At 37.0% G+C, this 23,978-nt stretch overlaps 1 protein-coding gene across 1 annotated transcript; it reads left to right on the top strand.

Annotated features, from left to right (window-relative positions):
- On the top strand, positions 283-3,352 carry LOC109850760. The gene is made up of 2 exons (XM_020420828.1): positions 283-627; positions 2,274-3,352. Exons 1-2 carry the CDS (start codon positions 373-375, stop codon positions 2,640-2,642), a joined length of 624 nt encoding a protein of 207 aa, XP_020276417.1. The 5' UTR covers positions 283-372; the 3' UTR covers positions 2,643-3,352.

Genomic DNA, 23,978 nt, shown 5'->3' with positions numbered 1-23,978 from the left:
TGAATTACATATATTACTGGTTAAAGCATTAGCTTGCCAAAAATAAATAACTGATAGTGCTCTCATATCTGGGAATATAAATATATGTCTAGAATTAGTTGATTAGTGCACTTATACACACACACACACATTAAAGTAAAAAAAATATTTTTTGCACATTATACTTGCAACCATTATTCCCAACTTTTTTTGTATCAAAAGTTCATTTTATTTTACTTCACTACCTTGCCATTCAGATTTTGTTTTTGATCCTTTATTTTCTTTAATTATGCATACAGGATGGGTGATATAACAAAGTTTACAAAGACAACCACACAACCTAATGGCAACACCTCACAAACACCTCAACCTTCAACCTTTGACGCACAAGGCATGCAACCCATGCAATGTTCTATGATGGGGATCAACCCATCTGCTCTGGGCATCACTCCTACTGGATATCCTCATTTTGACCCTCTAACTTGGGCGATGGCTTCAAATACAATGAAAGGTCCCTTTATGCAGTTTTTGCCAGGACCACCAGTTATGCCAAGAGGTGGAAGTACCTACGGATCTCCTATTGCTTCTGCTCCTACAGATTCATGTAGAAATTCTATGAAGAGTACTAGGAGGGAAAATGACACTGAAGTGATGATGGGGACATCCGGACACATACACGGGATTTTCGCCGAGTTTATCAGCGAAGGAGACGCCAGGTTGCAGCACTACGGATTTGATTTCAATTGTAATAAATTAGTTTGAAATTTGAATTTATTTTTTGAATTTCGAATTTCATTTGGCAGCTAATTAGTTAAGTGGTTGTATTTTGGTTATGAGAGAGATTTGAGGGATTTAGAGGATTTTCCAAAACTGTAATTTGCTTTATTTAAACTCTCCTGTAATCAGTTTGGAAAAATTATTGAAGATGAATGAAATTTGATTTGCTTAATCATGGTGTGAAACCCTAAGCTAATTGAATTTTTTTATCAGCCGACATTCTCTTCCTCACAAAAGAAAACAAGGGAAAATCGAAATCCGCACTGTTCATCATCTTCCTCCTCCATACAATCAAAATCCAACCACACAGTCCTCCCCTTTACAACCGCAACAACCCCACTCGAGTAACCCACCGGACCTCCGCCCTCCACCCTCGGCTCAAGCAACCACCACCACCTCCACAACCGCCGCCAACAACGAACCCAAATCCCACCTCCACCGCCACCAAGATCCACCTCCGTTCCCTCTCCTCCAACCACCACCCAAGCGCCTGAAACCCACCTTCAAAACAGCCAACGCCCAGCCCGACGACTTCCAGAACCCGATTCCCGTCGTCCTCCTCCTCCCGTGCAACCACACCTCCAGTCTCCGTCCGCTCAGGCCGCCGCCGACTTCACCCGCCCCTCCGCCGTTTGGTTCAGTCCTCGATCCGCGCCCTTCTCCTCTCCATTGCAACGAACGAAGGGAAGCCTTGGATCTGAGTTGATTTGTTCAGACCCCTCCTCTTTCCTATTTATTTGTTGGGTTTGTTTGGTTTAGATCCGAACCGAACCAAGTGGGTTCAGATCTGTTTATTTTGGGTTCATTGGTATTGATTTGTATTCGTGATTGCTCGATTCTGTTGGTGTATGGCTGATCCTGATGCTGATGACGGACTCGTGATAGATCCAGAGACCGGCATAGTAGATCTACAACTTTCCCCGTGGTTTGATTATCAGTCATTCGAGAGCGTGCCCGAGTACGTTGAGCGTGTGACTCATCAGATTGTCGGTAGTGTGGAAGCCCAGTTAGGTATCAGTTCGTTTCATAGGCGTTTCAGTCCAGACGCGCCACTTCATCCCAATTACGTGGCTCTCGGAGGAGAACTTCCTCCCCTCATTTTTGGCGTGTACGAACCACCACCAGAGGAGCCTCCCGTCGAACCAGTTCAACCCGACGAAGGTTTAATTTTCTTTCGCCCAAATATTTTCGGACCCGCTTTTGCTTGCATGTTGCTATCAATATTATTATCAATCGTATTTGTGCTGTATTCAGTTTGATTAAGTGAGCGAGCGAATCTGTTGCTAAGTACTTTACTTATCCAAATATTACACTTTGAACTGTATTGAGAGAACGAATCATTACATTTATTTTCTGGATCATTTGCAAAAGATTTGAACTTAGTACATTGCAATTTTTGCTTAAAACCCATCGAAAGCTACACTTTATTCTTGAGCTTCCTGCCTAGATCGATCGCTGATTTGGCGAAGCATTGTTGTCGTTAATCTTCATACCTGCATCACATTGTTTCGCATCAAGTGAGTTCCAAATCAAAAAGGCACAAAGAAAATAGTTCTAAGAAAGTTGGGAAGGGTGGGAATGGAAACGGTAGAGGTGTCCCAAATAAGAAATGGGGTGAAGAGAAAGATGACTTTTTGATTCCTTTCTTGGCTAATCAAGCTAGAATGAGAAGAAAGGTTGATAAAGGATTTCGAAAGGAAGCTTTCAACGCCGCTGCAACTGCGTTGAATGAAAAATTCAATAAGAGCTTCAGTGGGGAGCATGTTTATAATCATTATAGAAATTTGAAAACAAGATATCAAGACATGCTTAAATGTTTTGAAATTAGTGGTGCCGGGTGGGATGAGGAAACTAAATACTATAACTGTATCAAAAACAACATATGATTCATTGAGTCCCAAACTGAAGGAATATGTCAACAAGCGAGTTGTGTTATTTTGATGATCTTGCACTGATAGTTGGGGATGATTTTGCTTCAGGTGATTTTAGAAAAGACGTTTACACAAAGTTTGGGGGGCAATCAAGTGAAGCCATCGATATCGATAGTGAGTCCCATAATGTTACTCAGGCTGACAATAACGGTTCAAGGTTGGAAGGAAAGATGAAGAAATCAATCCAAAATGGAACTACTAGTGAGAATGTGCCATCTTCTCATACTTTCCAGTGAAAAGGATCCCGAAATGAAAATGGTCCAGAGTACTTTAACAAGTTAATAGACAAGGTTGGTGATGTGGCTTATTCAATTCAAAATGCACATCTCATCCACTGGACTGAAATTATCCAAATGCTTGTATGTACTTGATGGATTCCCCAATCGTGTATTAGATCATGCTCTGGAGACGCTTTATAAGAATGAAGATGAAGCTAGGTTCTTCATTGTGAAACCTCTTCGTTCTCAAATTTTTTGGATTGAGAAGCATATACATGACTATGGTTTAGCAGTAAATTCTGAAGATGTCGAAGACTTGAAAAATGATGCAAATCTCTCCCGTGCAACGATTACTTTGGATGAGTTTTGCAGCATTTGCTTATAGAATATTAGTTTCTTTCTTAATTCCTTAGAAAAAAAATATATTTCGCAATTGTTATGAGTAATTCTTTTAGCTTGTTATCTTTAAAGAAATTGTCAGGTAGAACAATTACCTTTTTTTAGTTGACTATTGCTATTAGATGCTATCTCTATTTGTTTAATTTTCATTATGTATTTTTTATGGGTTGTTAGTGTTTCTTTGCTAATGACTGATCACTTTTTATTTTATTTATCAGTTCATAATTACAAAATTTTCTAGAGTTTACTGACCTGTATTCAGGTGAGATTAATAGTTTCCTGGCCTGTATTCAGGTGAGATTGTTTATCCCTATCCAAATGCAATATCCTTAGTTTACGCTCCCTTATCCTTGTGTATGTATTCATATATACTTCAGGTTAGATTAATAGTATATCCCTGTCCAAATGCAATATTCCTGTCCAAAGGTAAGCTCGAATAATCCCCAGATTTTACTCCAATGAAAGAAGCCAGTCCAACTTCTAGCTTACTCTTGCAGGTTGGTTTCCACCACCTAGCTTAGGATTAGGAACAAACAGAGATAGTATAAGAGTTAGCAGGAGACCAACTGAAGCCGCGACATTCTCAACCTTGAGAGACTTCTTATCAATCAGAGTGAAAGTCTCAATTTCATACACAAATATGATATTCTTCCCAATTCTAGCAAAATACAAGTCTTCTTTTCCGCCACCCCACCTGAAGTATATATGAATACATACACAAGGAATATATTATTAATCACACCTGAATACAGGCCAGGCAACTCCAGAAACACCCTACAAAATATATCAATATGAATTTTATTTTATTTTACTTATCAATTCATCGATGGTTGAAATATACAGTTTTCAATGGTTTTTAGATGCTAATATAATTTGTTTAGAGAAGAGTGCTTGCAGGTGAATTTGATTTTCAGTAGCTCTGTTCTAGTAGAGCAGAGGAGGTTCGATACAAGTTTATAGTGGTTCTACATACTTACAAAGGAAAACACTAGTACTACATTGAGTTGATTAGATCAAGTGTGTATAGTTCAACGAGGTTTCTTCTTTTTGTGTTTGGATTGATAGGTGCATTTAGATTGATAGGTGCATTTATCTATTGATTTGTGGGCTATGAGTCTGAACATAGCTTCTTTTTTTTAATAGTTTGAACAGGTAAGAATACCCTTATATTTTTAAAAATGACTTCGCGGTAACTTACTTTTATGGGAGGTAAGTATACCAATAGTTTTTGTATCTATAAAGTCTCATTAAAATGAGAATGCTCATTGAATGAGAATTCAATAACAGATTTCGGATCTAATCAATATTGATATACCAAGTATCTTATCTGTTGATACGAAGTAATCTAATCAATATTGATATACCAAGTATCTTATCTGTTGATACGAAGTATTCCGGCGATCCCCACGATCTGAGTCCGAGCTGTTGGAATTGCAAGTATCTTATCTGTTGATACGAAGTATTCCGGCGATCCCCACGATCTGAGTCCGAGCTGTTGGAATTAGAATAGGTTCGACAGTAGATCACGAAATCTTGGCGATCTTCTCTATCTAATGAATGAGGAGTCCGTTTGAAAATCGTCCGCCTCACGCCACCCCCCGAGTATATGATTCAACAGGAATTACACAGGGGTAGATTGATAGATTGATAAATACATAATAAAAAGTAGACGTTCCGACCCGAATCTCGAGCCGGAGAGGCCGAGAGATATAAATGACTCAAATTTTCGGATTTAGTTCAAAATGATCAATATGTAGAATCTGAACAAGTGATTACTGAGATTCGGGCCGGAACGTCTACTTTTCATTTTAAAGAGAGGGTTCGAAAACATATTTATTCTGAATCGCCGGAACGTCTACTTTTCATTTTAAAGAGAGGGTTCGAAAACATATTTATTCTGAATCAGAGGGAGAATGCACTGGAGTACCAATGTCTACCACGCACCTGAATATATATATATTAATGTTCATGTATTACCAAAAACAAGTCATTTATGGATATTAGCTGGAGGTCCGTACAGATCCAGTATAGTGTTTTATTCGCTCCTTGTTTACTAGAAGGTCAGAACGGGGAAATAAGTTGATCCAAATTTATCACCGCGATCATTCAATGCAATATACAAAAATTTCAATTTTTGAATGGAGGGTTTATAATGTAAAACTTATCTGATCTTATCAAATTTTAGAATTTTTTTGGGATAAATCATCAATTTTGCAGAGTATTAAAAATTTTATCGAAAACTTACATCAGCTTGCCAAACAAAGGCTTATCCTATAGAATTTTATTAAATTTTTTCATTTTGTTCATTGATAAAATAAATCTCTTTGACGATTTGTTTTTCATTTATCTGATTTCGCGGATTCAAAATATAATATATATATATATATATATATATATATATATATATATATAACTATATATATTATTGTTAGCCCTTATGTTTTTGATGATGTTTTTAAACCACCATTAACGGTACTAATGGCTTATTGACGGTGCAAATGTGGTAAATTATTTATCAAGCTTGTTAGTGCCATTCATGGAGTTTTGGATGGAATATACGCTTACAATGATGATATCAAAGGAGGAGAGGATATTAGCTTTCTTTTGTTTCCCTCTCTAGTGCTAGAATGTAGGCAAAGAGTTATCGATTTCACTTGAAGTTATTGGGATATCACACACACGTTTTCATAATGCTTTTAAGCGTTTTTCATAAAATACTATTTCTTACAAGTATGAGGATCTATTTGCAAAATTCCTTTTCTAAACAATTTGTTTTTAGTATTAAAAATATTTTACAAAGTTTCACAATTTTTACAAGTCAAATGAATATTTTACAAATTGTTAAAGTGTGTCAAAATCAGGTTTTTGAATGTATCAGAATGCGGTCGACCGCACCGGTCGACCGCACTTAAGGTCATTCGTCACTGGGCTCGGTCGACCGGTGCGGTCGACCGAAAACTCGATTTTTCTATCGGTCGACCGCACCGGTCGACCGATAAACTCTCTGCTAGTTTTCTTTGTTTTCAAAGCTGCTCGCGGTCGACCGGATTTTCGGTCGGTCGACCGAATTCATCATTTCGGTCGACTGAACGTTCTGGCGGTCGACCGAAAGTTTATTCGGTCAACCGAGACTTTTTTTCAAACGGTCGTTTGCCTTGTTTACCGTGCTTTCACTTAACTGTGTTTGGCACAGTCTGTGGCAATAGTCTGAATAGGAGATTATTTTCTTAATTAGGAAGATTGGGTTATGATTTTAAAATGATTAATCTCTCCTTTTTAAACCCAGACTTCTTCTTCTTCCCAGTTGCCCTAACTTCTGCAAAAACCAGAGAGACGCTATTTTCTGAGAAAAATTTTCAAAATCTGTTCTCTGTGTTTTTCTCTCTGTTTTTGTGTGTGTTCACTTCCCAGCTTCAGTATTCTTTCTCTTTGCCATAGGGACTTGTAAAGAGAGTCTTGTACTATTTCTACTGCTTTGTGAGAGTGATCTTGTGTAGATCAACTGTGAGGGAGTGTGATCTATTGAGATCAACTGTGTAGTGTGAGATCGTGAGGGGATCGCTGTGTAGACGAAGTTTCGGCTTCCAAACCGGGTGTGTAGTGGATTTCTCCTCGAGAGTGGGGAGCGGGGACGTAGGTCAGCGGACCGAACCTCGTTAACACATCGCGCGTCAAAGGATAACGATTCCTAACCCTATCTCATTTACATTGATTGCTTTAGATTCTTGTGGTTTGCTTGTGTTATTGCATATTTAGAGCCTCTTGACCCTAATCAACCCCCATCTAGGGTCCAACAATTGGTATCAGAGCTTGGTCTCTATATTAATTTTTGGTTTAACCGCCTTAGAGAAAAGATCAAATGGAGGCTTCTTTGAATATGCATATGTTAGAAGGACAATCCACCACTAGACCACCACTCTTCATCGGGAGCAATTTTGCTTATTGGAAGGCTAGGATGAGAATTTACCTTCGTTGTATTGATCTTAACATCCTAGAGCTCATAGAAAAGAAATATGTAGAGAAGTCTAAAGTCGGGAACATGACCGATGGAGAAAGGCACCAAGCCAATCTCAATGCTAAGGCCATGAACGCCTTAATCTGTGGTCTTTCCCTCAATGAATATAATAGAGTTTCCACGTGTGCAACCGCATACGAAATTTGGGTAAAATTATGTGTCACACATGAAGGAACCCCCCAAGTTAAGGAATCTAAGATTAGTGGGCTTATGCATGATTATAAGCTATTTAAAATGCTTCCTAATGAATCCATTGATGCTATGTTTTCCCGTTTTACTAATATCATCAATGAATTACATGGTCTAGATAAGCAATTATCCATTCAAGAGATGAACTACAAGATACTTTGCTCTTTGACTCCGGCATGGGAGCCCAAAGCCACGGCCATTGAGGAAGCTCATGACCTTACTACTTTAGCTCTCGATAGCCTTATCGGAAAGCTCAAAGTGCATGAGAAGAAGCTCAAGGGGAAGAAGAAGGAGGAAGTGCCATCACGTGAAGTTGAGGAGCCATCACCAAAGTTGAAGACCATAGCTCTCAAAGGAGCTAGTGATAACTCCTCTTCGTCATCGGATAGTGAAGTCGATTTTTCTAGAGAAGTGGTTCATCTCTCTAGAAGAATCTCTAGACTCATAAAAATGAACAAGAAATTTAACCCCTGATCTAACAACAAGTTTTCCTCTCGTGTAGGTAAATGTTTTAAGTTCAATGAACCGGGTCACATCGCTAAGGATTGCCCCAAGCTTAAGGAAAAGTACATGAAGTACAAGAAGAAGAAGGCTATGTATGCCGGATGGGAAGAATCCGAACCAAGTGACTCGGATAGTGATGAAGAAGGAGTCAAACTTGCTCTTCATGACCCCAACATTTGTTTCATGGCAAATGAACATGAGGTAATATCCGAGGCCGAAAGTGAATCTTTCTATATGCAATGTGACATAGCTATGGCTTTAGAAGAGTTGAACTTTGAATTTAAAAGAATGTCTAAAGAATACTCTTCTTTTAAAAAATTGCATGCTTCTTGTGATATTAAGCTAGAACAATTAACTACCTCTCTTGCACTAAAAGATGAATTGCTAGGAGATCTCGATTTCGAGAATAAGCAATTAAGATCAAAGATTGAGAGACTAGAAATTGAGGGTGGTAGGATTAGACCCACTCATGCTTATGCTAATCATCATCACTATGGTAGAAATAGGTTTCATGGCTCTCACACTCATACATACAAAAGAAATTTTGTGTGCACTTATTGCATGAAACATGGTCATATTTCTACTCATTATAGAATTAAAGATAACTTTGAATTTTATGGATTGATATGGGTACCCAAAGGTACCAAGACTACTAACCACCAAGGACCCAAGACTTGGGTACCTAAAGCTACTACATCTTCATCTTCGTCTTTTGTAGGGAACATCACGGCAACGACGTAAGGAGATGTGGTACCTTGATAGTGGTTGCTCACATCATATGACGGGCAACAAAGAGTTATTTGCAACCCTATCAAGGATTGAAGGAGGCAATGTCTCCTTCGGTGGTGGTGAGAAAGGTAAAATCATTGGTATCGGTTCTATTGGTAAGAAACCATTACCCATTATAGAAGATGTTTATTTAGTAAATGGTTTGAATCATAATCTTCTTAGCATTAGCCAATTAAGTGATAAAGGTTTTGATATTTCTTTTAAACCGGATAAATGCATCATTAGTATGGATGGAAAAATTGTTTTTATTGCAAATCGCAAGTCTAATGTTTATATTTTTGAGATGAATGAGTTAGTTAATCAAGATGTGAAGTGTCTTGCGGCTATTGATGAAAACCCTTGGATTTGGCACAAGAGACTTGGACATGCAAATATGGAGTTAATATCAAAATTGTCTAAGAAGAATCTTGTGAAAGGGCTACCTAGCTTGCACTTCATAAAAGATACAATTTGTGAGGATTGTGCCAAAGGTAAACAAACAAAGTCTTCTTTCAAATCCATCCATGAGGTATCGACTTCTAAACCCTTGCAATTACTTCATCTTGATTTATTTGGTCCTATGCGTGTTACCTCTCTTGGAGGCAAACACTATGTTTTTGTGATTATTGATGATTTTTCTCGTTTTACATGGACAATATTTCTTGCAAAGAAAAATGATTGTTTTGAAGAATTTGCAAATCATGTTAAAAGAATTGAAAATGAAAAAGATTTGAAAGTTGTTAAGATAAGAAGTGATCATGGTGGTGAATTTCAAAATGAATTTTTCTATGATTTTTGTGCTCATCATGGTATAACTCATATGTTTTCCGCTCCTAGAACACCACAACAAAATGGTGTTGTTGAACGGAAAAATCGCACCATACAAGAGATGGCACGCACTATGCTTAATTCTTTTGATTTGCCAAAATATTTTTGGGCGGAAGCCGTCAACACGGCTTGCCATGTTTTAAATCGTGTTTTGATTAGACCAAAGCTTAAGAAAACCCCTTATGAACTTTATTTTGGAAAAACTCCTTTCATTGGCTATTTTCGTGTCTTTGGTTGCAAATGTTTTATTTTAAATACAAAAGATCACCATGATAAATTTGATTCCAAAATTGATGTTGGTATTTTCTTGGGTTATGCACCTCGAAGTAAGGCTTATAGGGTCTTCAATAAACGAAGCCTCGTTGTTGAAGAGTCTATAAACGTTACTTTTGATGAGACTAATGTTGGCTCTCAAGTTGTGTTGCCTAGGAAAGATGATGATGATGATATTGAGGGAGGATTGGACTTGTTGCAAATCAATGACACTCCCTCTATAGAAGCTCAAAAGGATGTAGATTGCACAAATGCTCAAGATCAAGTTGAACAACCTAAAGCTTGGAAATTCACATCAAACCACCCAAAGGAACAAATCATTGGGAGCCCTTCAAAAGGAGTTATAACTCGCTCAAAAGCCTTGAGTGAATGTGGTAATGTTGCATTTCTATCTCAACTAGAACCTAAAAAGGTTAATGATGCTTTAAATGATGAGTTTTGGGTTTTGGCTATGCATGAAGAATTAAACAATTTTCAAAGAAATGAAGTTTGGAAGTTAGTTCCTAGACCTAACAATGCTAGTGTTATTGGTACAAAATGGGTTTTTAGAAACAAACTTGATGAACATGGCATTGTAACTAGAAATAAAGCACGTTTGGTTGCCCAAGGATACAATCAAGAGGAGGGCATAGACTATGATGAAACCTTTGCACCGGTTGCAAGGTTGGAATCTATTAGGATGTTTTTGGCATTTGCTAGTTTTAAAAATTTCAAACTATTTCAAATGGATGTCAAAAGTGCTTTCTTAAATGGTTTTATAGAAGAGGAAGTGTATGTTGAGCAACCCCCCGGTTTTATAGATCATGCTTTTCCTAATCATGTTTACCGGGTACAAAAAGCTTTATATGGGTTGAAACAAGCTCCTAGGGCTTGGTATGCTCGCCTCTCTAGTTTTCTTATTGAAAATGGTTTTTCAAAAGGAACAATTGATAACACACTTTTTGTGAGAAAAAGGAAAAATGATTTCATTTTGGTTCAAATATATGTGGATGACATTATTTTTGGTGCTACTAATGAATCCTTGTGCAAGGAATTTTCTAAAGTTATGCAGGATCACTTTGAGATGAGTATGATGGGAGAGCTTACATTCTTTCTCGGGCTCCAAGTCAAGCAAACTAAGGATGGGATCTTCATTTCACAAAGCAAGTATGCGAAGGAATTGGTGAAGAAATTTAAGTTGGAGAATTCTAAGCATGCGCCTACTCCCATGAGTACTAGTGTTAAGCTTGATGCGGATGAGAGTGGTGAAGATGTGGACCAAAAACTATACCGAGGTATGATAGGTAGTCTTCTTTATCTCACCGCTAGTAGACCCGACATCATGTTTAGTGTATGTGCATGTGCACGTTTTCAAGCTTCTCCAAAAGCATCTCATTTAATTGCGGTTAAAAGGATCATTAAGTATGTTAATGGAACTTTTAACCTTGGTTTGTTTTATCCAAAAAGCACCACTTTTGATTTATATGGTTTTTGTGATGCCGACTTTGCCGGATGTAAGGTAGATCGCAAGAGTACTAGTGGAACATGCCAATTCTTAGGAAATTCCCTTGTTTCTTGGGCTTCCAAGAAACAAAATTGTGTTGCATTGTCCACTACGGAAGCGGAATACATTGCCGCCGGCTTATGTTGTGCTCAAGTTTTATGGATGAAACAAAGTTTAGTTGACTATGATTTGAATTTTCAAAATATTAAAATCTTTTGTGATAACACAAGTGCCATAAATATTTCCAAAAATTCGGTTTTGCATTCTAGAACTAAGCATATTGACGTGCGCCATCATTTCTTACGCGATCATGTAGAGAGACAAGATGTATCCCTAGTATTTGTTGACACCAAATCTCAACTAGCGGATATATTTACTAAGCCTCTTGGAGAGGATGATTTTTGTCGCATAAGAAATGGTTTGGGCTTATGCACTATGTGAAAGTTCTACATTGCTTGCTTGTTTAGTTGCATCTTGCATTTTGCATTTCTTTCCCCATTTTTGATGGTGACAAAGGGGGAGAGAAATCTCCTCATTTGTTGCATATACTTAGGGGGAGCTCATAGATAGGGGGAGCACCTATCTATAAGCTATTTTATTTTTGCTCTTATAATGGTTGGTTGTCATCATCAAAAAGGGGGAGATTGTTAGCCCTTATGTTTTGATGATGTTTTACAACCACCATTAACGGTACTAATGGCTTATTGAGTGCAAATGTAGTAAATTCATTTATCAAGCTTGTTAGTGCCATTCATGGAGGATTGGATGGAATATACGCTACAATGATGATATCCAAAGGAGGAGGAGGCATAGTGATGAAGCAATGTTATTTCCAGAACAACAAATTCATATAAAAGCTTCATCCAAACTCAAGCTACATCAAGACTCAAGAATTTTATTCTATGTGAGGATATTAGCTAGTTTTTATTCTGTCTCTAGTATTAGAATGTAGGCAAAGAGTTATTGAATTCACTTGAAGCTATTAGGACTCACACACACGTTTTCATACTTAAGCTTTTAAGCGTTTTTCACAAAATACTATTTTTCACAAGTATGAGGACCTATCTGCAAAAAATTTTTTATAAACAGTTTGTTTTTAGTATTAAAAACATTTTACAAAGTTTCATAATTTTCAGAGGTCAAATAAATATTTTCTAAATATTTTTGTTTGAGTGAAAATACTATTCTGGAGTGTATCAGAATACGGTCGACCGCACCGGTCGACCGCACCGGTCGACCGCACTTAAGCTCATTCGTCACTGGACTCCAGAGAGTTTGTCGGTCGACCGGTGCGGTCGACCAAAAACTCGATTTTTCTATCGGTCGACCGCACCGGTCGACCGATAAATTCTCTGCTAGTTTTCTTTGTTTTCAAAGCTGCTCGTGATCGACCGGATTTTCGGTCGGTCGACCGAATTCATCATTTCGGTCGACCGAACGTTCTGGCGGTCGACCGAAAGTTTATTCGGTCAACCGAGACTTTTTTTTCAAACGGTCGTTTGCCTTGTTTACTGTGCTTTTACTTAATTGTGTTTGGCACAGTCTGTGGCAATAGTCTGAATAGGAGATTATTTTCTTAATTGGGAAGATTGGGTTGTGATTTTAAAATGATTAATCTCTCCTATTTAAACCCAGACTTCTTATTCTTCCCAGTTGCCCTAACTTCTGCAAAAACCAGAGAGACGCTGTTTTCTGAGAAAAATTTTCAAAATATGTTCTCTGTGTTTTTCTCTCTGTTTTTGTGTGTGTTCACTTCCTAGCTTCAGTATTCTTTCTCTTTGTCATAGAGACTTGTAAAGAGAGAGTCTTGCACTATTTCTACTACTTTGTGAGAGTGATATTGTGTAGATCAACTGTGAGGGAGTGTGATCTGTTGAGATCAATTGTGTAGTGTGAGATCGTGAGGGGATCGCTGTGTAGACGAAGTTCCGGCTTCCAAACCGGGTAGTGTAGTGGATTTCTCCTCGAGAGTGGGGAGCGGGAACGTAGGTCAGCAGACCGAACCTCGTTAACACATCGCGCGTCAAAGGATAACGATTCCTAACCCTATCTCACTTACTTTGATTGCATTAGTATATTGTGGTTTGCTTGTCTTAATTTTTATTGCATAATTAGAGCCTCTTGACCCTAATCACCCCCCCTCTAGGGTCCAACAATTGGTATCAGAGCTTGGTCTCTATATTAATTTTTGGTTTAACCTAGATATTACAATAAGAAAAACTAATACCTATTTTTTTTTTCTTTACTTTTACCTTTCTAAAAGAAAGTCGTTCCCCTATTACGACAATACATATTTTATTTCTATTGGAAACGAAGTGATTAGTGATTGTCCAAAGAGGTCCTAGACATAATAAAATTAGATCTTTCTTACGTTGAGCGACCCACATATCACACATTTAACATTTGTTTTAGACTCCTAGAAAATTTTTTATGCTTTTTTTGACTCATCTCATGTTTAAGCATGAAAAATAGGCAGGGTCTGCTCTACTTCTTTTAGAAATCCGAAGAAGTTACTGTATAACTTAACTCTGCGGATCATCCGTTAATTGTTCAATCAATGACTTCTTTCTTAAGATCTTAAGGTGGGAAATAAAACTAAAAGAAATAGAATTAGAGTACTACTATCTATATGTACATCTAATATATGTACATATATATTGTAATTTAATACTAAAAAATAGTATACAATACTAGCAGGTGTGGTAGAAAGAACTATATATCTAGATATATAGTTCTTTCTACCACACCAGATTAAATACTTAATAAGATACTTTTGATTCCAGCCCAATCATTTCATTTAAGACTTAGAGTTTGAATCCCTTCTTTCGTTTCTTGAATGATTGATAAGAACTAAGAATTCAAGTTTCATTCAAATTAATCATTTTGGCTGACCGTTTTTACATAGATGATAAGTAAAAAAGCCGTAGGAACTAGAATGAATAGCGCAGTAGCAATAAGTGCGAGAATATTGATTTCCATAATATAATCTTCCTTTTTTTTGTTTCGCAATAACTCGGGATCTAATCCCATAGAGATGATAAATTTGACTCTTGTAAATTCAATTTTTTTTGTTTCGCAATAACTCGGGATCTAATCCCATAGAGATGATAAATTTGACTCTTGTAAATTCAATGGGATGAATTACATCCTAATGTTACTGAATCAGATCAATATCATGAATTACATTTATCATTAATAAATTGTGATAAATGATAAATATGAACAGCCTTGTTTACCAACCACACATTGTCTAACTAAATCCAATTCTCTCTCTATATGTTCCTAAAAAAAATCCGATTCATGCTGATTCTTCGCCCAACTAACGAAGAGATCTTGGAGGAATTGCCACATATGAAATTGAGCACAATTTTGTGAAGAAATACCCCACTTGTTTCTCGAGAAGAGATGGGAAACATGCTCAATATCATTTGATTGAATAGTTGCCTCAGCTCCTTGTTGTTCGAAGAAACCCTCCCATTCAGATTCACACGGGATTCCAAACCAAACTTAAGACTATTGATGAACCAAACTAATTAAATAAATACACTCGTAACAAGTTTATCTATTTTAAGGTTTCTGTAAAACTCAAATCAGGAAGCTTTAAGTACAAATATGATGATACACACGCCTTTTCCTTGGAAATATCAAAGGAATGGTTCTAATGGAGCATATAAGAATAGTAAGACCTATTATTTGTTTTGATCCCTTTCTTTACTAAGCAAAAAACATAAAAATATACCATCAAGATAGATAACTATCTATTAGATACTTCTATTTCCTATTTGATCTAAGCTTCTTTCTGTGAAAGAATCAGGAGAACCCACCACTATTAATACATTCTTCTAAACAAACATGATTGGGATATTATACAATGATATCCTTAACAAAATTCAAGTGCAACCAAACATTGAATTCTGTTGGATTATGCACTTCGTGCAAATCCTCTTTAATATCTATCAGAAACAAGCAAGAATTTAAGTATGGTGTTTTCAAGATCCGTGACATGCATCAAAATGCAATTCATGAACCAAACAGCCCCTAATATGAAATTATTGAAGATTTGAGGGACTAACATATAAATAACCCTAAATCTTATGTGAATATTTTTATTTGTATAGATAAACATTCTACAAATCTTTGGAAGTGTGTATTGAAAATTTATAAATGATTTAAAACAAATTTAGGTTGTAGAATAGTGTAAATTTTTAATTTAAAGTTTATACCCTTTTATTAATAGATAAATAATGAATATTTAGACTTTAAATGAGGATGTATATTGATTATACCCATCAGAATAAAGTTAGCCTGACACTCTGATACAGATTTAGTATTAAACTGGTTTCTCCATTTTACCCAACAAAGTATTACCTATTGTCAAAAAAAATTCCCGAGACTTCAAGAGTGAGAAAGTAGATAAACTTTAGGGTACTAAAGTGAAAATAAACCACCAAGTAAAGAGTTAGATTAGCAATTAGGGTGATCTAGGTGAGACCCCTTATCAGGGGCCCAATAGGAATTTTGACGTGCAACGATAAAATTGAGCAGTCACGTGTAACCGACTTGCTTCTCACTAGTTTTTCCTAATCATACTCCCTTTAAAAGCACAAGTTCGAAAAAAATAATATACATCTTAATCCATCCTAATTATAATTATATCATATCCTAATTCTATGTGAACTATCTACAGCTCAACAATTTAAAAAATAATATTAACAAAATATATAAAATAGCTTTACGGTATTAGTTTGTTAAGATAAAGAAATCATATGTAGCTAATATACTATAATATATGAAGTATTGCAAAAAATTTAAAAAGTTTTAAAATTACAAAAATACCCTGAAAAGTTTAAAATTATAAAAAATATTTTAACGTTTCAAAACTTAAAACAACAAACATTAATCAAGAAATTAATAGTAGTCTATGAAGGACGTAAAATTTGTGGTTAACACTTGAATGTCTCAAAAATTATAGAAACACGCTCAAAAGTTTAAATTATAAATAAACACCTTGAAATTCTAAAATTTCAAAACTTTCAAACAACATAAATAAATTCAAGGGATTACCATGATGCACCCGAAAATTTTAATATTTCAAACTTAGAACAAAAAACATAAAATTAAGAAATTAATAGTAGCCTTTGAAGAATTTAAAATTTCTATTTAACACCCGCAATGTCTCAATAATTATAGAAACGCCCTCAAAAGTTTAAATTATAAAAAACCACCATAAAATTCTAAAATTTTAAAATTTGCAAACAACAAAAGATAAATTCAAGAGATTACAATCATGCACCTAAACATTTAAAATTTACCAAAATTAACCTTAAAGTTACAAAAATTGCAACAAAAATCTTGTTCAAAATTTAAAAATTGCAAAAAAACTCTAAAATTTTAAAATTTATAAAAAGTACACATTAAATCTAGAAATTATTGGCAGACCACAGATATTTGAGTTTTTTAAAAATTAATCTACATTTTTAATAATTGTGAAAAGAACCTTTAAATTTTTAGAGTTGTAAGAAATATTCTGACATTTAAAAATTATCACCAATACATGAAACATAGAAGTTATAACTGCCAAAATTAAAAGTAATTTTTTTAAAAACACTCCTAAAGTTTTAAAAATTACAAATCACACTCTTAAAGTTTAAAACCACAAAAAGGCTTAAATTTTAAACTTGGCAAATAAATGTGTAATTATTTGGTATTCTTTCATTAAGAGACACACACACACACACATATGTATGTATGTATATATGTAAAATTTAATTTAGGGTTTACTATCCCTTTTTAGCATCTAAGAGTAGTATAAGTTGATGTCGGTAAAAAAAAAGCAAGAATTGATAAAAAATATTCGATTAAGGAATGAAAAATTTAAAAATATATGATAGCTTTAAAATTATTTTTACTATATAAATCAAAGTAACTGCATATAATTTTACTAATAAGTTGGAGCAGCATAAATACATTAGTAACATTAATTGATAGATGTTTAAATTGTAAGACCCCGTAGATTTTGATAATTTATATATGTGACTATTAGTGAAAAATAATATTTATTTATGATAAATATCTCTATGATATGGTTGTGCATGAAATCTAGCGTTTTTGAGCTTATGAGGATGTACATATACATCAGTATTGAGGTTGAGTTTGCAAATTTGCAAATCATAAGCGTCAGAGTCGAAGAACTCAGTTTTCAGCTCATGAGTCGACCCATGACTGTCATGAGTCGACTCATGATATCATCTCACTTTGTCATAAGTCTCTGCTGAGTCGACTCATTATATTATGAGTCGACCCATGAGTCATGAGTCGACCCATGACTACCATGAGTCGACTCATCGGGGTTTTTCTGATTTTACTAGGTCGGGTTTGTTTGGGTTTCGGGTCGGGTTTTATCCACTCGTATATATTCCCCTCTACCCGAAAACACTTTATTTTTCATCAGTTCTCCCCAGAAACCCTAGTCCCTCTCTTTCCTCTCTAAAACCCTAGGCGTTCTTGGTGATTTTAGGACATTTCAAAGGATTTTTCAGTAGTTTCTTTTGGATTTTAGCGAAGGAGATCGTTCTTCATCACATCTAAGGCGAGTAACATCTCGCCCAATCCTTCTCCCATGTTTTTAATAGTTTACAACTATTTTCCATGAGTTTTATTGAGCCTAAGATTTATTTTCAAGTATAAATCAATATCTTTGTTAGGGTTAATGCTAGAAATCATGTATTTCGGATTTTAAATCCCCACCAACAAGTTTTTAATGAAAACCCAGATCTGGAATTTTATTTAAAGAATAAAAATATGAGTCTTATATTGTTTAAATGCTTTCTTTCATGTATAGGAGTTAAATATTAGATTTAACCTACAACAAAATCGTTTCTCATGATAAATATGTTTCTCTCACTGTATCATAGTCGAGAATCGATGACTATAGAAGTGTAGATCAGTAAAATGGAAGTGTGGATCATGTTGAACGAGTTACAGTTGTGAGAAATGCTTTGTACATCCCGTGAGTCGACTCACGGCTCATTATGAGTCGACTCATTAGGTTGAGTCGACCCATGACTATCATGAGTCGACTCACGAAGTCTAGTTGTGTTGCCTTTTTGCTTCTGCTGAGTCGACTCGTCAGTATACGAGTTGACCCATAAGTCATGAGTCGACCCATGACTGTCATGAGTCGACTCACGAAGTCCTTTCCTGTTTTTAAATGTGTTCTGCTGAGTCGACTCATAATTGAGCACAAGTCGACTCATCGCAGCACTTTCTTTCTGTTTCGTTCGTGCTTCTGTTTAAATCATCTGCTGGGTATATATATAAGTATATATGTATACAGTGTTTACATATTCAAGGGTACTATCTATCACGTTTGGACTTGAGGAGTGCCTTGTTTATTAAGTATTTATTTGCAGTGAATATGGTTTTACCTATAAATGTGAGATGATCTTTCAGACACAAGTTTAAGTCAGTACAGTAGGGTATGTACGGGAATAAGACATGCATACTTTCTTATACGCAATCCTCGTGCTGGACTATAATCCATTAAAGTTCTCGTGTTGGACTATAATCCATTAAAGTCCTCGTGTTGGACTATAATCCATTTTAATCATGTTTTAGACTTTTGCTAAACCTTGAGCATGTTACTTTATCAAGTTGGGTACACGACATATTGTATTTGGTTGGGGCATGATAGCTACCTAGGTTGTACATGACATCTATTGTAGCTTTGTCATGTTTACACTCTATCGGTAGAGATGAGTATGTATTCTTTTCTTTATTTGTTTCTTGTGACCAACCTCGGGTTTAATATTTAGTGATTTACAATTTGAGATACAAGGTATATACCTGAGGGTTTTCTTATTTGGATTATTTCGCTCGACGTACCTATGCTCGTGTTGTATTTCCCTAAGTACTAAAACCCATTAATGTTTGTGAAAATGAATTATATTATTATGTATTAACTGTATTTTCTTATACAACGAGCCCTATCCCTTGGGGTTGGTTGTGATGTTGCTCGCTAGAGCTTTGACGCTCGTTGTCCCTCCCCCTTTCAGGTAACGAGCCAGGAGCCCGGAGAGTCGCAGGTTGATGACGATGTAGTTTAGCTTCAGCCGACTATTTAGTTATATTTTCTTTTGAGCTCCACTGTAGATTTTTGTGTAGACATGTGAGAGTCTTATTCTAGAAGTTGTAAAGGCTGTGTGCCTTATTTCCTCTTGTCAGACATTATGTATTTGAGACTTATTGAGAACTCCAGTTCATATATTTCAGACATTTACTTGTATTCCAGTATTTTAGAATGTCAAAATATTAATTTGATCTCTATTACTTCATCAGTTAATTCTTGTATAATCTTTTACTTGCTTTGTACTACACTAATAGAAATTAATCAAAAAAGCACCGATTGAGTTCCATTGAAGAATAATTTAAAAACTTTATCTCAATCAAAGAAGAATTCTCCATGAAAGATATAAGAAAAATTAGTAAGTATGCATAAATTTCATACTTTGTTCTTCAAATACTATTGAAATTAAATATTAATACTATAATCTAAGGCAAATTGGTACTGTAATACTTTAAATATTTATATGTGTATTTTTGCTATCTTACTTACTGTGAAAATTAAGCTCTCCTTTTGATATTATAAATATCAAAACGAGGATGTGGTCGAGGTAAAACTCGTACCTGGAGAGTTGAGCGTGCAGAGCCAAGACGCAGCAGGCTCCATAGTATTTGATCGACATCATGGCACCGTTAGCAACAAGATGTTACAACACTCGATGAGCAAGAAGTGTATCCATTTCCGTCAGCAGTACCTCTTTCAGGAGTTCCATCCCCGGTTGTACCAGTCGTGAAAGTAAAGAAGCAATACTTATGAAGGCACCACCACCACAATCAGTTGTTTATAGAGCCGCAGAACAGGAAGTTTAGCTCTAAAAGAATAAGAAAGATATCAGATAACAAGAGCACCAAAGTTTCAAGTCACACCAATTTCATTTGCAACCTATAATGGAATGAGTATGTGGAAATTTCTTGAACGTCGACTTAGTACCAAGCAGAAGTTAGATGTATTCAGCATTGAGGATATCGCTGGAGGATAGCAACGACATCAAGATTTTTAACGGGGCAACAATTATCCCCTATTTGGGAGAATTTTAGTCACTACTTCAACAAGTAGTTAAAGCTAGTCTAAGTGAAGCAGGGAGATATACCCGTAGTAAAGGAAGAAAATCAAATCAGAATAGTGACAATGATAATGACAAGAGAACTATTACGGAATCTAGAGAATCCTAGCAGCGGGAGAATGATTTTAACGAGTTAGGAAATTTGCTTATCTCTTATCTTTCATACCTTCGTTGATAGGTTTCAGCTTGTAGCACATTCCTTAGATATTCTGTTGTCAGTCTCTACTCCTCTAGAGGGGGTGTCCCTTCCATCTGTAGGAGATGTGTCATCAAACTTGATGAGTTTGAGTTAGTCATCGAGTCGATCGTGTTGTTGATGTCAAATTTCTACATCATTCTTGGTACGGATTGGCTATCTTCCTACCATATTAGTATTGATTGCTTTACGGAGACGGTCAAATTTGTGTGCGTCCGATGGGTCCGAGATGATTATAGCAACCTCCCAGGGCAACCGTTTTGCGGAGTCATTTCTGGTGTACATCGATGAGGTGATGCGACGGGATCAGGGTATTGATTTATTAGAGACTAGAGTTGTCTCAGAGTATCAAGATGTCTTTCAGGACATACCTGGATTACCTCCTGTGTGAGAGGTCGAGTTTTGTATTGAGTTGCAGCCAGGCACAACCCCGATATCCCGCGCACCCTATCGCATGGCACCAGCTGAGATGAGGGAGCTTTAGACCCAGTTAGACGAGTTATTAGCTCAGGGTTTTATTCATCAGAGTCATTCTCCGTGGGGAGTGCCAGTTCTCTTCATGAAAAAGAAGGACGGCAGTATGCATTTGTGTATTGATTATAGAGAGTTGAACAAGGTCACTATCCGGAATAGGTACCTATTACCTAGGATTTATGACTTGTTCGATCAGCTGCGCGAAGCGCATGTTTCCCGAGGATTGATCTTCGTTTTGGGTGATTGTAGTTGCGAGTTCGGGAGATGGATTTTCCCAAAGCCGTGTTTTTCTGATTCGATATGAATCTTTTGAGTTTCTGGTCACACCATTTGGGTTGACCAATGCACCCGCTGTATTCATGGATTTTATGAACCAGGTTTTCCGTCCCTTTTTGGATCACTTCGTGATAGTTTTTATCAATGATATTCTCATTTATTCGAGATCGGAGGCAGAACACGAGCAGCATCTACAGTTAGCTTTGAAGACTCTATAGGAGCGTCAGTTATATGCCAAGTTCAGCAAGTATAAATTTTGGCTTTCAGAAGTTAGATTTCTAGGCCACGTCATCAGTAGAGAGGGCATAGCAGTAAATCCGGCTAAGGTTGTAGCAGTTCTTGATTGGGAGCCGCCAAAGACGGAGACAGAGATTCATAGCTTTTTGGGTTTAGCCGGCTATTATTAGAAGTTTATCCAGGATATTTATGGTCTACACAAATATATCATTGGCAGAGTTACGAGACGTTTTGATGCAGACTCAGAGAGTAGTAACATATGTCTCACAGCAATTGAGAGTACATGAGCAGATCTATTTCCACTTATGATTTGGAGTTAGCAGCAGTGGTATTTGCACTGCAGTCATGGAGACTTTACTTATATGAAGTACGGTATGAATTATTCACAGACCACCAGAGTCTGAAATATCTTTTCTCTCAGAAGGAACTCAACCAGAGGTAGCAGAAGTGGATTGAGTTTATCAAGGACTATGAGTTCGCGATTCAGTATCACCCGGGGAAGGCGAACGTCGTAGCAGATGCTTTGAGTAGGAAGCGTCGACATCAGATTACGGCTTTGAGGTGCTCATTGCACCGAGACCTTCTCGCTCTTAGCCAGTTTGATTTTAGACCTGAGTTTGGTGGCACTAGTGTATTTTTGGGAGCTATATCAGTGCAACCAACTTGGAGCGGCAAAGTTGTTAGAGCTCAGTTGGAGGATTCTTGGATTCAAATCCGTAAGGAGGAGATTACCAAAGAGCCTAAGGCCGATTGGACCATTGGAGCAGATGGAGGTCTACGGATGAAGGGTAGATTGGTTATGCCAGCCAGTGCAGAGCTGAAGAGGGAGTTGTTTGATGAGGCACACCGTACTAGGTACACAGTACATCCAGGGACCACTAAGATGTACAAGGACCTAAAGAGGCACTTTTGGTGGAGTGGTATGCGCAGAGAGATTTCAGAATATGTGGCGAAGTGTTTTACCTGTCAACAGGTGAAGGCAGAACATCAGAGACCGGCAGGAACACTTCAGCCTTTACCCATCCCAGAGTGGAAATGGGCGGACATTTCTATGGATTTCATTGTAGGGTTGCCAAAGTCGAAGAAGGGGAATGATTCAGTTTGGGTCATTATAGACCGGTTGACGAAGTCAGCACATTTTATTCCCGTGAGAACTACTTATACAGCTGAGGCGTATGCGAGAATTTTCGTTTGAGAGATAGTTCGACTTCACGGAGTTCCGGATACGATCGTGTCGGATCGAGGATCGGTTTTCACTTCGCATTTTTGGAGGAGTTTTCAGGACTCATTTGGCAGCAAGCTATCTTGTAGCAGTGTTTTCCACCCACAGATAGATGGTCAGACGGAGAGGGTGAATCAGGTGTTGGAGGACATGTTACGGGCATGTGTCATTGACTTCCAAGGCAGCTGGAAGGATCATATTCCATTGGTAGAATTCGCTTATAACAACAGTTACCAAGCAACGATCGGTATGGCCCCGTATGAGGCATTGTACAGGAGACCCTGTAGATCACCGATATGTTGGGCAGAGCCGGAGGATAGTTTGATGCTTGGACCAGAGCTTGTGAGGCAAATAACTGAGAAGGTAGCATTGATCAGAGAGCAGATTCTAGCTGCTCAGAGTCGGCAGAAGAGCTATGCAGACAAGAGGCGAAGACCCTTAGAGTTCCAGATAGGGGATTTGGTTATGCTGAAGGTATCGCCTATGAAAGGCGTACAACGATTCGGGAGGCGAGGAAAGCTTGCACCGAGATACATTGGACCTTTCTAGATTTTGGAGCGCATTGGAGCTGTGTCATACAGACTAGATCTTCCAGCTTCTATGTCTAGTATACACAATGTATTCCACATTTCTATGCTCAAGAAGCACTTGCATGATGAGGAGCGGCAGCGAGTGTTGGATGCACCAGAGATTGAGCTTCGGGATAATTTGTCGACTATTGAGTTTCCAGTGTCCATACTTGCTAGAGAAGACAAGAGGCTCAGGAACAATGTGATTCCATTGGTGAAAGTTCAATGGAACCGAAGTGGAGTTGAGGAAGCTTCTTGGGAGCGCGAGGAGGACATGCGACCTGACTACCCACATTTGTTCGAGCAGGTAAAACTAATTAAAGCATTTATGATATGACTTCTTACTTGTATATTTATATCTATATATATATTGATACTTATATTTAACACTAGAATGAGGGTATTTTCACTTAATTCTTAATCTTTCGGAACACATGGTATATACATGGGGGGTT

The sequence above is a fragment of the Asparagus officinalis genome, chromosome 7 (genome assembly GCF_001876935.1).
Source record: "Asparagus officinalis chromosome 7, Aspof.V1, whole genome shotgun sequence".
NCBI classification, from domain to species: Eukaryota; Viridiplantae; Streptophyta; class Magnoliopsida; order Asparagales; family Asparagaceae; genus Asparagus; species Asparagus officinalis.
The sequence above is the reverse complement of the archived record's forward strand: the minus strand, read 5'-3'. Positions and strand labels throughout refer to the sequence as shown.

What these genes read in the sequence shown, in the direction of transcription:
- LOC109850760 (XM_020420828.1), top strand. Translation starts at nt 373, where the DNA reads ATGCAACCCATGCAATGTTCTATGATGGGGATCAACCCATCTGCTCTG. An exon ending in GGAGGGAAAATGACACTGAA is followed by an intron (nt 628 to 2,273) that starts GTGATGATGGGG and finishes GTTTCGCATCAA; the next exon opens with GTGAGTTCCAAATCAAAAAG.